The sequence below is a fragment of the Lonchura striata genome, chromosome Z (assembly GCF_050655825.1).
Source record: "Lonchura striata isolate lonStrDom1 chromosome Z, ASM5065582v1, whole genome shotgun sequence".
NCBI lineage: Eukaryota > Metazoa > Chordata > Aves > Passeriformes > Estrildidae > Lonchura > Lonchura striata.
The window spans coordinates 61,226,091-61,239,942 of record NC_140740.1 but is presented as its reverse complement, the minus strand read 5'-3'; the positions used below and the strand labels follow the sequence as shown (position 1 = coordinate 61,239,942).

The following is a 13,852-nucleotide window of genomic DNA, read 5'->3' as shown; positions in this document are numbered from 1 at the left end:
ATCAATTACAGAAGCAGTGGCTAAAAAAACACCTTCATTTGTGCAAGCTGGAAAAAAATTACAGCTATGTTTTTGTCATCTGAGAGGCCCTGCTTTAGCAAGGCACATCTCTGAAGCACTTTCGTGCATTCCCAATCTGTAAAGGCAATGTTATATTTAGAGATGCTAATTATCCAGACTGTACTTGTTTGGAAACTAAATGCAGCTGGAGTTAGATGCATGCATCCAGCATGAATACCCTTCTTTTCTGCACTCAAAAAATTCAATTAATTTAAAATGAATTTGAGAGAAACAAGAAATATTAACTTAAATTATATCAGCACACTGAATAACAGAGCAAGAGCACACTCCTTTTGCAAGTACAAAGAGTAATAGGTTCTCAGAGAAATCTTGATTGCTTTTGATACTTCAGTTTCAGTTCTGGGAATTCCTGTTGCTTCACAAATCATAGTACTTTTTTTTTTTCTAACTTGTAAGAACATTAGGTTATCTATCCAACCTCAGCAGAAAGATTAGATACAACAGGAAAAGAAAAAAGGAGAAATGAGAGACAAATAGATGGAAAAGGCAGTTACTTTATCAAATTTATGGTTCAACCAAGAAAAGGAAAAAAAATACTGTTACTGCTACTTATGAGCCCTTTGGGATTTAAAATTATTACTTTCATATTTCTTGTAATTTCTTCTTTTATCTAACATCTCTATCTCCTTTTTATTTTATTAATTTAGGCTATTATGACTTTGGTACCAGAATATCTTAAATATTTAAGCACATAGGTCATAAATATGCAGCTCTGTTCTGAAAGGTGGCAGAGAAAAATGCTTCTTATGAAATATGGTTAATTTAATAAGGAAACATTCTTTTCTAAAAGCTGATCCTATAGGCTTGAAATATAACAGAAGATGTTAAAAAAACAGATCTCACTTAAGCACATTAGTGTAAAATATTTATGTATGTCAAAACTATTCTTGCTTGCATTTTGTAACTCAAATAATTTTTATTTGTGCATGTACTTAAGAAGGGAATGTTAAAACCTTGCACTTGCAGTGAATCTGTGTTATCAATAGGCTGATCTTTCAAAAGGGCTGTGCCTTAGACTATGACTACTCAGTGCTATCTGTTGAAAGAAATCAGTGACACATATGAGCACTTAGTATGATTTTATGTATTGTGTCTTAACTTTTTTAATGCCTTAAGCAAGGTTTGCAGTTTTCACAAAAAATACCTAATCCTCAAGTAAAATGTGGATGTGTGTTTTCACTCTGTGATCTCTTGGAAGTAGAGCAAACACAAAGTAAAACTTTCGTTGTGTCAAAATGCCTTTTTTTCACAGCTATTCTATTCTTACCTTGTGCTGGAGCTATGCAAACTGAAAGATAATAGTGAATCTTCAACTTCCTGAAAGAGACTACTCTTTAAGATCTCTGTGTAAAAAACACTGCTCTGGAAATATTGGAAAAGAAGTTATTGTATCAGGAAAAAAAAAATGCTTCTTTAATTGGCAAGGCTTTAAAAGGATAGTTCACCAATCACAGATGTCATTTATAAGGTACAATACTTTTAAACAAGTTGTGTTTTTGTATCACAAAAATTGCTGAGCAATACAAAGGTCTGTGTAGCACAGGGGTATGGCAGTGAAATTTAGTGCTGTCACTCCAGAAGCATAAACACTGGCAGCTTTTTTCTTAGGCCAGGATGGAGTAGAAGACTTATTCATGCAAAAAACACATTACCCTTTCAGGCGTGGTTGCTCATGATCTTCATCTATGGAGGTGTGTTTGTTTTCATGCAGATCACTCTCAATATTGATGTATTCATCCCCCTGGAAAGCAGATGAGTGCCAAGGTTGTCAGAGGGGTTTATGTTTCTTAGGTAAAGCAAAAAACCATCCTCACTGGCAGCTGGCTGAAGCAGTCTCTAGAATTTCCTGTCTGCACTCATTCATGGCTCTCCCATCTGCCACCAAATCTGTGATCAGTATTTAGACCAGCTGAGGAGTTTCCCAAGTCATTCACACCACTTTCAAAAGGAAAATACAGGGGAGGAAAATACCAGCATTACTCAGAGCTGAAGAGGGCAGGACCTCATAGGTAGTACTACTGCACAGTTGGAAAAGGCAGGCTGTGAATTAGCCAGCACCTCCTATAGACACGCCCAAGTTTTGTTGCTGTCTCTTTGAGAACTTCAATATGATGGAACTTTTGTATATGGAGTCTGGTTAAACTGGGCGAGGCTCAGTGTTTTAAAAATTTAACTAAGCCAACAATTTTATTCTGAAGAAAAATTGTTGCCAGAGTCCACATAAGCGTGGCAGTGTTAAAGCTTTTGTATAACTACAGGCTGCCTTGCACCCTGTGTGAGGACCACCTTGAGGTGGCCAAGAAGGGCACGGCCCCTCGAAGCTGCTCAGAGCACCCATGGGGGCTATCATGCCTCCATCCCATCCTGGTGGGGCACAAGGAAGGAGTTTGTCCCATGGCTTCTTACCTCCATGCTGCTGGTGGGGCCCGCAGGGTGGCCAGGGCCCTGTGTTCGGAGAGCAGCGATCCTGCTGCGGCGCCGCGCTCTCCCTCTGAGCTGCGCCCGCCTGACTGCCCTGGGCTGTCGGCCATGGCCAGGGCGATGGCAGCCCCGATGGCAGCCCCGGCCTGGCCGGCGGCCCACAGTGCTCAGCCGCCTTTCCAGCAGTGACAATCTACAGGTGACTTTACCCTTTGTTATTCTGTCACTTTTGTTTATGTTAAGTCAATTCCCCAGTCTGCTGTGGGAAACAAGGCCCACCACACACCTTGTCCTGGCTCCTGCATTCCGTCTGTCTGTCCTGCTGCAGGTGCTGCCAGAAGCCCTGGAGAGCTCTCAGTTAGTTGCCAGGCAGAGACCTGAACCACAGAGCCGTGCAATGGCCTGGGTTAGAAGGGACTTTAAAGATCATTAAAGATCAGAGTTCCAACCCCCTGCCACGGGCAGGGACACTCCACACTATACCAGGTTTCTCAAAGCCTCACCCAGTTTGACTTTGAAGACCTTCAGGGGCATCCACAACTTCTCTGAGCAAATTATTCCAGGGTCTCATCATCCTCACAGTAAAAACTTTTTTTCATGATATCTGATCCAAACCTACCCTTTTTCCATTTAAATCCAGTACCCCATATCCTATGACTACATGCACCTATAAAAAGTACCTCTTCCTTTTTTTTTTTGTAAGCCCCCTTTAAGTGCTGAAAGATCCTGAAGCTTCTCTTCTCCCAGTGGACCAGCCACATTTCTCTCAGCCTGTCAAGTATCTTCAGGCTTTAATGATCTCAAAGGCAAAACTAACACATGGTGAGACCAGAGGAGTATATACCTGGAAGCTGCTGTTTCCTCTCCTACAGAAAGCTCAGTGTTAATACCAGCAGGAGTCTGTTGGTCCTCTTGGCTGCAGTTTTTGGAGCAGGGTGCTGTGCAGCTCTATGGAGCAGCACTGCAAAATATGACTACATCGTCACTAAACTCAATTTCTTTGCCTCTGGTCTTGGTTGTGAAATAAAGCAAAACTGGAAAATGCCTGCTATATTACTATTACTTTTGATAGCTGGCAGTATTCTTTTCAATGGCTGTACAAGCTAGGCTTCTTATCTGAGGGACACTGAGTGCTCATAAATGATATGTAATTATCATTTATTCCTGAGCCTAATTTTGGAATATATTGCATACCAGTGCTTCTTACAGATTTTTTAACCTACATTATAAAATCAGGAGAGCCCTAGCCCCCCAGGTGGAAGTGCCATGCTTTCACATTTGCAGGCAGCTACACTCCCTTTGGCACTGTGTCGACTCTCCTGGTCACAGCTTAAAGCTCATGTCCTACAGATTTTGCTTTCATTCCCAACATCATTCCCACTGCCACCACTTCATGCACTGCTTAGGCCAGGTCATGCTCTCCTATCTCTTTTCCCTATGTTTCCATATACTCCCTGTGCCTAGATCACCCACAGCCTGAACTCTGGCCCTTTTTGAAGTATATGGATTTTTGAAGTATATGAATTTTTGAAGTATATGGTTTATCTTGAGAATATAAGCTGTTTTTTTCTTTTGAGTATGTCAGTTACAAAAGCATCAATCTACATATTTTCACATTGTTCACAATGTATTTCATATGCTTAGAATATTACTATATCACTCTTCCATTGTCACAAATGCTTCCTACAATGACATTAAAATGTGAGAAAATCTGAAATCAAAGACAACTTTCTGTGAATGTGTAGATACAAAAGGAAATTGCAGAATGGATGCAAACCCCTTTTATTTTTTTCATGGCCAAACATGATACCATGATACTATGGTTTGGTTTGTGGGGAGTGTTGGCCATTGCTGAGAGTTACCTAAGGGTTGTGTGAAGGATATGGACTTCTGCCAGCAAAGGGAGACACTGCTAAGTCCATACTGTAAAGATCTTCAAAATAAATTCTTATGCCTCTCTCACAGTGTGACAGAGAAATTGTTGGTGCAAATATACCCACCTCTGATATTTTTGCACCAAGTAGTGGCAGAATGATTTCAGATGAACTTTTTCAGTGGGGAAATTGGTTTCTCTGATAAAAATAAATCTTTCATGCATGTCAGTACTTTTCTCCAATTTTCTGCAGTTTCAATCAGTTCTGAAAATCCTTTTTGAGTTTTTTTGTTTTGTTTTAACAATTTCCTTTTTGCCAGCTTTTTTGAAGATTGAAGTATAGACACCATCTACCACCTCTCTCTCCTAGGATCTCAGATTCCAGTCTAGTTCCCAGGAGTGCTTATCAGAATAGTCTAAGTGATCCTTTCCATCACTGTACATCTGTTATTAATTCAACTCCGAGAGCAGAGACATTACTTTGCACCATGTCTTTGTTGCCTCTGATCATATTCAAGAAAGCAACAGAAGATAGAAATGAGTACCCACTGCATCAAGTATTAGAAATATATGATGCTTTGAGTACCATTACCAAACTTGGCAAGTAGATATGATTACAACAGAATAGAATTTTTAGAGCAGCAAGTTATTTCTGGAGTGAGGATGTGAAAATATTAATGCCTAACAAGGGTGAAATACCTGTGGATTTTTTTAACCTGACTCTCATGTTTTCATAGTGGGATACTCAGTATCTGGGCTTAAACAAACATGCAGTCAAAAGAAGACAAAATCAATGTGCTTATTATTACAATCATCTGCATTGTGCTCTCTTCTTCTCTGGTCAGTTTTACACTGTTGCCTCAAGTTTGTGTTTGTCTGAAATTTTCCCTATTTAGAATGTTTATTTAATAATTAAATATGAATTTATTATTAGACATTTGGTATTATGAATTCTTTGTCTGACTGAAAGATTGTATCTCTAAAACAAATGATTACAGATTCTCTTTTTTCACTTTCTCATGAGAAAATGCTATTAGGGCAACTCCTTGTCCAGTCTTCCCTCTGGTTACCATTTCTGATGCCTCTTTTGTATCTTGTATGAAACCATTATGACATTGTAATACATTTTTTCTGAACCCTACACATATAATTTTTTTTTCTTTAATGTATTTTTTGAGAATACAACATACTTCCCTCTCTGTTTATACATTTTAAATTATATTCAGATTTTGTTAGAATATCTGTCTTGGATATACACATTGTTAATATTAACTTTGAGGTTTACTAATTTTCATAAGGTTATTTGGTAGAAAGAAAAAAAGAAAAAACATACCTGATTAATATGCACTGCTTCCTTATTTTGTGAATCCTTGATTCTCTGCAAATTGTCTCTAAGGCTTTTCAGATTTGTATCATCCACACAATCATCACTGTCATTCTAGAACCAGAAATTATATGGTTCAATATAATTGAATCAGAAGCTGAAAGCCTCTCTTGTGTATAGTAAGACTGAGTTATAATCTGATGCCTGGGCTACCATGGAAGAAAGTGAATAGGTGACAGGAAATGGGGTCAAGTTGTACCATGAGAGGTTTACATTAGATATTGGGAAAAACTTCTTCGCTGAAAGGGTGGTCAGGCATTGCAACAGGCTGCCTGGAGAAGTGACAGATTCACCATACCTGAAGTGTTCCAAAAACCTGTAGATGTGGCACTCTGAGGACATGGTGCTGCTAGATTAATGGTAGGACTCAGTGATCTTACAGGTCTTTTATTATCTAAATGATTCTACAATTCTCTGTGTAACTTTACCACAAAAGGGACACCAAAACTTGGTGTGCAAAGCTTGGCTATTTGAGTCCCTGCACTAGTGCATAAAGGTGCCTTGGTCATGAATGGTGCTCAACTAATGTGAATCTGCTGTTTTCTTCACTAAACTCACATGTTCCCCATGGTGAATTGTGCTGTTCATTGTCTCAGGACTGGTTCAACAAGTTTATAAAAATCCAGGTCTTCTCACCAAGGGCAAAATGGACTATTTAGGGCCTTCCCCAATTGTTCATACCTTTCCTCCAGTATTTATGCTCTTTACACATATGGAGTAAATGTGAGCATGTACTTGTATTGATCTTAGAATAAAACTCTTAGGATATCTTTAAAGAGAAGAGTTAGCTTTACCACATTAATCCTTTGAGGTATACCTTTTATCAGAGAGATGAAGACTGCCATTACCAGCCCAATTATTTCTAATTTTTTAAAAATAAATCCTGAACCTCAATTTTCTTGTTCCTTAACATTTTGAAGGATAAGATATCTCTTTTTAATAGACCTAGAACATCTAGTTCTTGATTTTGTAAGAAAGCTGCCTAAACAAAATTTTGGATAACTTACCTCTTCAATTGTTGTGAATGTTTTGTATTTCAGTGGTTTCTTATGGCAGTAGTTATATTACAGTAATTTCACTGGGTTTTACTGCATGAAGTATCTCATTATTTACATGGTAATAGACTCAGTAAATTAGTATTTACAACTAAACAATCACTTCCACAAGAACAATACAAAATAACCTGAATCATAGTAAATTAATAAAAATTTCTAAAGACAGGAATAGGCAGTACTACTAGAAAAAAATTGAATTTTGCCTTAAAGCAGAAACATGGCCTTAGAAGCAACTAGAACAATGCTCAGTAATATTTTTCCTTAAAAACACTTTGCCTCTAAAGTTCACAAAAGATGAGTTTCAAAGTGGTTTTGTAACTTTTTGTATCTCAGAGGAGTCACAAGAGGCTGTTTATTCAAATGCTCTTGTCTTGATACATCAATTTCCTCACATCTAGGTGAAGAGTATATTTTCCTTCTCTTAAGAGAGATATTTCTGTTTCAGAAATTTGTCACTTGTTTGCCTTCTAACCATACCAGGGTTTGCTGTAGCTGCCCCTGCAGCCAGCAACAAACACAACTACTGAACACTCCAAACAATTAAAAAAAAAAAAACCACAAGAAACAGAGATTAACTGTAGCATTGAGATATATTAAAAATATTACACAGGACAGTGTAGCAAAGTCAAAGTGCTATAGTTCTGTAATTCACATACACATACATTCCTGAGAATGGTGTCTTTGAAGATTTCCATACTTGTTGCTGAGGAAGAAAAAGCAGAGGTCTCCTAGAACTTTTTCAGTAAATGTGTGGAAAAAAAAAAGTATGCAAGTTGCTGTTTATGAAATACACAAGAAAAGAATAATCTATGTTGGAAGACACCTCTAGAAGTCACTTAGGTGAGCCCACTGCTCAAGTGCAATAATTACATAAAAAGTTTCGTTTATAGAGTAATTAAAACATATGAATGTATGAGTAATATAACAAAAGTAGTAAGAGCATCACACAATTACTGGAACTCAGTAGCTCACACTGCAGATGGATAGATTGGTGTTCCTCTCTGTAAATTTAAAAAGTTGCTATTTCAACTGATCATATCACATTTCTGGATTATTACTGATTCAGTAGAAACTGGTTAATTATTATTGATAACACATTTAGCTTAGTAAGATTTCTGTTGACTAGAACAGGCTTTGAATGAGTGCTATTAAGCTGAGAAATATTTCACAGCTGATTTTTTAAGAACTGTGTCTTCATTCTCCCCTTATAGAATTTTTTTTTTTTTGGTGAATACACATAACTTAACCCTACTGCTTGAAGGAAAAAACCTATTTTTAATTTCTAATAAGAACAGAAATATTCAAGTGACAAAACTGCCTTTTCCCCTTTCCTGCTTAGTGTCTCAGGTACTGAAGGAAGTCCTCAACAAAATGTTAGTCTGTGTTTATCAGCTACTGTTACTGGTTGCTGAGTAAGCAACTCAGCACAGATAGAAAACTTCTACCTCATTTACTCAGTATCCTTTTCCAGCTCCCCGTAAATGTCTGGAGAACGAAACAGTGCAGGAGAAAATGGGTGTCCAAGCCTGAGAACTACAATTAGCACAATCCTGCTATGAACACAGGCCAGTACAGCAGCATGTAAAGTCACTTCTGAACCTGCTCCATCTGCAGGTGACCATGAGATAGCAGGAAGTTCACAGAAAAGCTTCGATGGGAAAATTCTTTTTGCTTTAGTGCACAATTAAAGGATTACAGAATTGGTCTATCTATTTTGAATGTTTGTAATATGAAAAGTATTTTGAAGCAGTGTTTCTGCTTTCACAAACTGCTTTACTTTAAAGCTTGGAATTCCCCTCTTGTAAAATACTTGATTAAATGACAAGGACATAGCTATCTCAACTCTGTATGCTCTTTCAATATTTGTTTAGTTCCCTCTTGACAAGCTGTTAATTGACCCAGAAGTGTTGCAGGACTACATTCATTGATCTTTCCTGCCATCTCCTCCTTGATTTTGAAGGAGGATGGATTTTGCAAAAGTCTAATAACTTCTATTATGCTTTTAACAATAGCAGACAGTCTGGGATAAATGGTGTTTACGCTCATGCTGGTTAAAGAGGAAAATAGGCTAGCCAACATTGCATCGAGGCAGCTGCTTAAACTTTTTAAGGGTGGGTCCTTATATTATGCTGGAGATTAGAATAGGGATACTCAAGAAACTCAGTGGAAAACAGATGCTTCAAAAGCAAATTGTTCAAGTTATAATGTCGGATTTTGTTGCTTTCATGCTCTTTTTAATTGTATTTGCCCAGTAGAAATGAAGCCATCCAGTTTACAATTCAAAACTTGCTTTTCTTAAATAGTCAGTGATCCTGAACACCATTCATCTACATTTTCCCTCATGTACTATCTTTTGTTAGCCAGTGCCATGATTCTGGAGTTTAAATACATTTTAAATATTTAGGAAGAATTTACTTAAATTAATAATTACAGTACTCATAACAACCTGTCAAATTATAAAATGCAGTCTACAAGGCAGGAAGGATGAATGTTTATTATCCATGCACTAAACTACAGCAAATGAGTTGTATAAACTCATATATAAGAAAAAAGGTTCTGCCAGATATAAATTTAGCAGGCTACCTCTTCATGGGGTGTTTTGAAAAGGACTGTAAATAAGACCCTCCACCTCTGAGTACATAGTTTTTTCCTTAAAAAAATAAGGTTTTCAGGATAGGATAGTTGCCTGTTATCCTGAAATATAGGAGTTTTTAATTAAAAAGAAAATATGGCTTTGGAAAGCAAGTTATGAAAACATGGAGCAGGATTACATAATTTTCTGTCTGAATCTGGTTAAATAATGCAGTGGAATACCACCTTCATTACCAAGGGTAAACATAACAGTGATGCTTATGAAATACTAATTCTTAATAACATCGATAGTCTTAATTAACCCACCAGACAAGAGTATCTAGGAAACTGTGAAAAATGGCAATAAACAGAAATTGCATTTTTTTTTTAATATATTTTAACCTTGTTTGAATGAAATACATGCATGCATTATGTCAAGACAAATATCCTCTGCACTGTAAGCAAAGGTCATAATTTTAAAGGGGATCCTTCCTCAAGTTAACTCCTTAAGACCGTGCTGTGGTCTGCTACAGAAACAGGTACAGGTTGTTTAATGCATCATAATTCTAGGAATAGGAGGCCAGTGAAGAATAAATATTTATTAGCTATTATCCTCCCCTTATGCTGTATTTATGTTTGCCTCTGTGTTGCTTTTAACTGTAGGGCAGTTTATTCATCCCACCTACTGTTCCTTTTTAAGATGCAGCTTTTATCATTCCTTATGGAGTAAGTGTGACTTGATGTTTAATGTTATCAGAGATCTGAATCATCAGAACTGATTAGATAAAAATTTTGCCTCTTTAATGAGGGCTAAAGACAAGCTAAGTAAATCCAGTCTCAGTTTTAGGGTTACTGTTAGTGATAGGGTTTCTGAGCAGGCATAGTGGTCCTCCAGCCAGGCAGTGCCATATATGAGGTTGACTAAAACACCTCGAAGGCAAGAGACACAGTAGCATTTCCACACATTAAGTATGACATTATTGTAGCTATAGATACACAATCTGTTATGCTGGTACATAGACACTTAGGAGGAACAATTTTCTCAACTGAGGATAATGATCTAAGTTCCTTAAATTACATGATATTTTTAAGAAGAAAAAAATTTACAATCTGAATGTCTCATTAGAAACAGTGCAGCAATCTGTTGATTCTACCTGTGGGGTAGCATGCAAAGCAGGTAACTTTAGCATGTAAGTCTTAACAACTGCATTGGGTTTTATTAAGTTAAATACTTTATTACTAAAGGGTAGAAGCATGGTAGGGAAGACTGGCAGTATGGGTAAAGAAAACTATGTCTTTTCTTAAAACCTACAGGAAAAACTCTCTCATTGTATTACACCCAAATGGCTGTTGGTAATTGAGATATTCCTAATATCAAAAAGAGAGAGACAAAGAGAGAAACAGCAGAGGTGTACGTTTGCAGTTTATCGTCTCTTGAGACCATTTTGAGCTGTTAATAAGGGGGAAATTTGCTTCTGGGTCTCCCGGGTACTGGCATTATCACGAGGTAATAATGCAGGACCTGCGATTTCAAACTATGCTCACGTGGAAACTGCATAGTGTACAAAAGAAGTAGCTGATATTTTGCAGAACCAGGCATTTTTAAAAATGCAATTAATGGTATCAATATAACTTCGTGCTGCATGGATGCATATCCCATCTGAAAGTTAACATTTGTTAAATAAGGGTGTACTAAACTACCATTGAAAAGGGTGATGGAGTGAAAATCCTACCACAGTACAAATGGAGGTGTGTGTTTACATATCAATAGCAACTGAGAATTTGAGAAGAGCTCATAGTTATCACCCTCTGACCATCTGTGTGACAAATCAAAAAGCAGACTACTCTATATTACAACTTTTTCATCCTGTTAGTGTCCCTTTGCAACAGAAACCACAATTCTTGACTTAATAAAGATCTGATATGAGCCTTCATCGATCACTTGTTAGCCTTACGCTGCTTTGTATTACACTGAGAGCTGTTTTACTAACGTAAGATACCTTACAAATTGCCTAATTTGCCTTTGTCCCTCTCTTACATTATCCCTTTGTGCATTAATCATGAAGTGGTTCAGGTGCATCTGAAGGTACTTTGGATACTTAAAATGGTACCTACATGGATACTTAAAATGGTTTAAATTACACCTTTTCCAGAACATTTTTTGTATTTTGTGGTTTAGGTAAGATACTTGTTGCTTAATACACTAAGACACATTTATTTTGGATTAATTAAAATGTTCATTTGTGCAGAAAAATCTTTAAACACAAGAAATAGTGGGAAAATATTAGATTATTTACTTTTCAGTGACTTTTACTGTGATTTGTTTGTATACAGAATTTTACCTATCTCCTTCTGTGCCTTATTTCTCTAGGGAGCGACTTACATATTGAAACAGAGATAGGACAGTGTAAAAGTAAATAAAAATTGCCTGAGTAAGCTAGCTGCGTAAGGCAGAAAGTTAATCCGGGTTACTATACTGTGTTACACAGATCTCTGAGAAAAAAGGTGATTTTCAGCTTATGCCATTTAAGAGAGTTTCCAGATAGGGGCTCCTCTTCTTTTTGAGTTTGTAAGCACATATTTAGGAAGAGCATGGCACTAATTTAGGCACGTATTTTGTGTGAAAACACAGGATAAATCCTCTTATCTCGCTCACTTGAACTGACAGACTCAAGTTCAATTTGCTCCGAAGCACAGATGAGTTGAGGGTGCTCTGATTACTCAAGAGAAAGCCCTAACCACCGGGCGATCATGTTTTAAGAGTTAATTCTCTTGCCTACGTTCCTTAAATATTTCCTGACGGGCTTCTCTGTTCATATAGCGCAATGAACAAATACACAGAGAGGTTGAATGTCGCTGATGTTATGTAATAGTCCACATGATTAGCATCTACGAAGACCCTTTTGTGTTATTTGGATAGTGTCCGCAGATATCCTCAGCTACCCGCTTCCTGCTAGCTGAGATCAGGGGCAGAGTAAGGATCGGAGACTGCAAAGGAGAGCAAGGATCTGCCTTGTTAATATAGCCCACTTGAGAGTATTTCACAGCCACTGTCTCTCCCCCCGATCTATTCTACTTTCAGCAACAAGTACAGTGAGCCAGTCCGGCTGCGGGTTCGCAAGTTTCTGTTTGTGTCTGCTCTAATTCCAGTGAAAGCACAGGGATGCTGGGCACTAAGAAACAGTAACTAAATACTTATGGTATTTTGATTTTTTTTGGTGGTGTTTATTTGTTTGCAGTGGTTTGTGCTTCCGCTTACGAAATCGCGTTTCTTAAATGGCTGTTAATATTACTTTATGCTTAGAAAATGCAAAACCTTCTGGGTTGGCCCCTTCTGTCCGTGCTCTTCTCAAGAGTAGAAGAAAATTGCGCTTACAATTGTGCATGGAAGAATGATATGCCCCACTATGATTACATTATTACTTTATAATTTTTTTCTCATATTATTGAAATAGATTGCTTTGATGAGTTATGTGTGAGCTGCATAATGCTGACCTTCTCTTCAACAGAACTGTAAATGACCTATCCTCAGGAAGAACCAGCAACTGATAGAGCAAATGGGATCCAGTTGTGAGATCCACCAGCCTATGAAATATTACCAAGTCAGGACACTCTTCAAAGCTAGTTGTATACCACTGAGTAGAACATACACCTGAATAAGTCAATTGTACTCAGCTTTTTTTCTTTTTTTTTTTTCCACAAGAGCCGTGTACTTTGGCAGGGTATCAGCACGTAGAATGTTGTAAAATACCTGCAGGCAGAGCGCGGAAAATGCTTTTTCTTTGTTCAGGGACTGAATTCAACATTGTTCAACGTTTTTAACTCCTTCCTCTTTCCCAGCAAGCAAAGGAAACCACGCTTACCTGGAAGGCCAAATTGTGCACCCCTGAGTGGTCACGGTTGGTCTCCGTCAGCTCCATGTGCCTGGTATGGAGTTTTTGGTGACTGTTAGAACGCTGGAAGCTACTTGCAGTACTGGGGAGAATCGGGCAGGACCTGGTTAATGCATCCACAGGACCGGTATCACTTGAAGTAAAGCTAGCTGGAGGCCTTCTCAGGTTACTTTTACTCCCACTTAACTCCACCTTCTCGATCCACTAGCACAGCCCCTTTTGGAAAACGGCCTTCAGAGACAAGACTGGAGGATACCTGCAAGAAACGTATTTTACACAGTATATCTCTGGGTGGTCCTAAAGGCAAATGTGTGTACTTATATGACTTCTGTCTTTCCTCTCTTGCATGGGATGAAAACTTCCACGTCTAGATTTTGAAAGGCCAATACATTTTTTTCTCCTTTTTTACAAGTATTCTCAAGTCATTATTTTTGTGATATTATGGTAGCTTTATTTTTTCATAGTAGCTGAGGACTTCACCCAGCAGGAGAAAAAACGAGAATGTGAATGACACTCAAGACTCTGACAAGCACTGGTAAAGCCACTGTCAGCTGGTATCCTGTATTTCATGGCA

At 37.8% G+C, this 13,852-nt stretch overlaps 1 protein-coding gene across 3 annotated transcripts in view; it reads right to left on the bottom strand.

Annotated features, from left to right (window-relative positions):
- The window catches only part of SLC28A3 (solute carrier family 28 member 3), a 39,335-nt gene extending 25,881 nt beyond the window's left edge, over positions 1-13,454 (bottom strand). Inside the window, exons 1-3 of one of the 3 annotated variants that reach the window (XM_077790353.2) lie at positions 13,249-13,454; positions 5,709-5,813; positions 1,734-1,822 (exon numbers count right to left, since the gene is read on the bottom strand). In XM_077790353.2, coding sequence (XP_077646479.2) covers positions 1,734-1,822; positions 5,709-5,813; positions 13,249-13,305 — 251 coding nt within the window. In that variant the 5' untranslated portion in view covers positions 13,306-13,454. The remainder of the gene's footprint in view (positions 1-1,733; positions 1,823-5,708; positions 5,814-13,248) is intronic. The other 2 variants (XM_085567714.1, XM_085567715.1) reach the window with 2 other exon arrangements.
- Between the last annotated feature and the right edge of the window lie 398 nt (positions 13,455-13,852).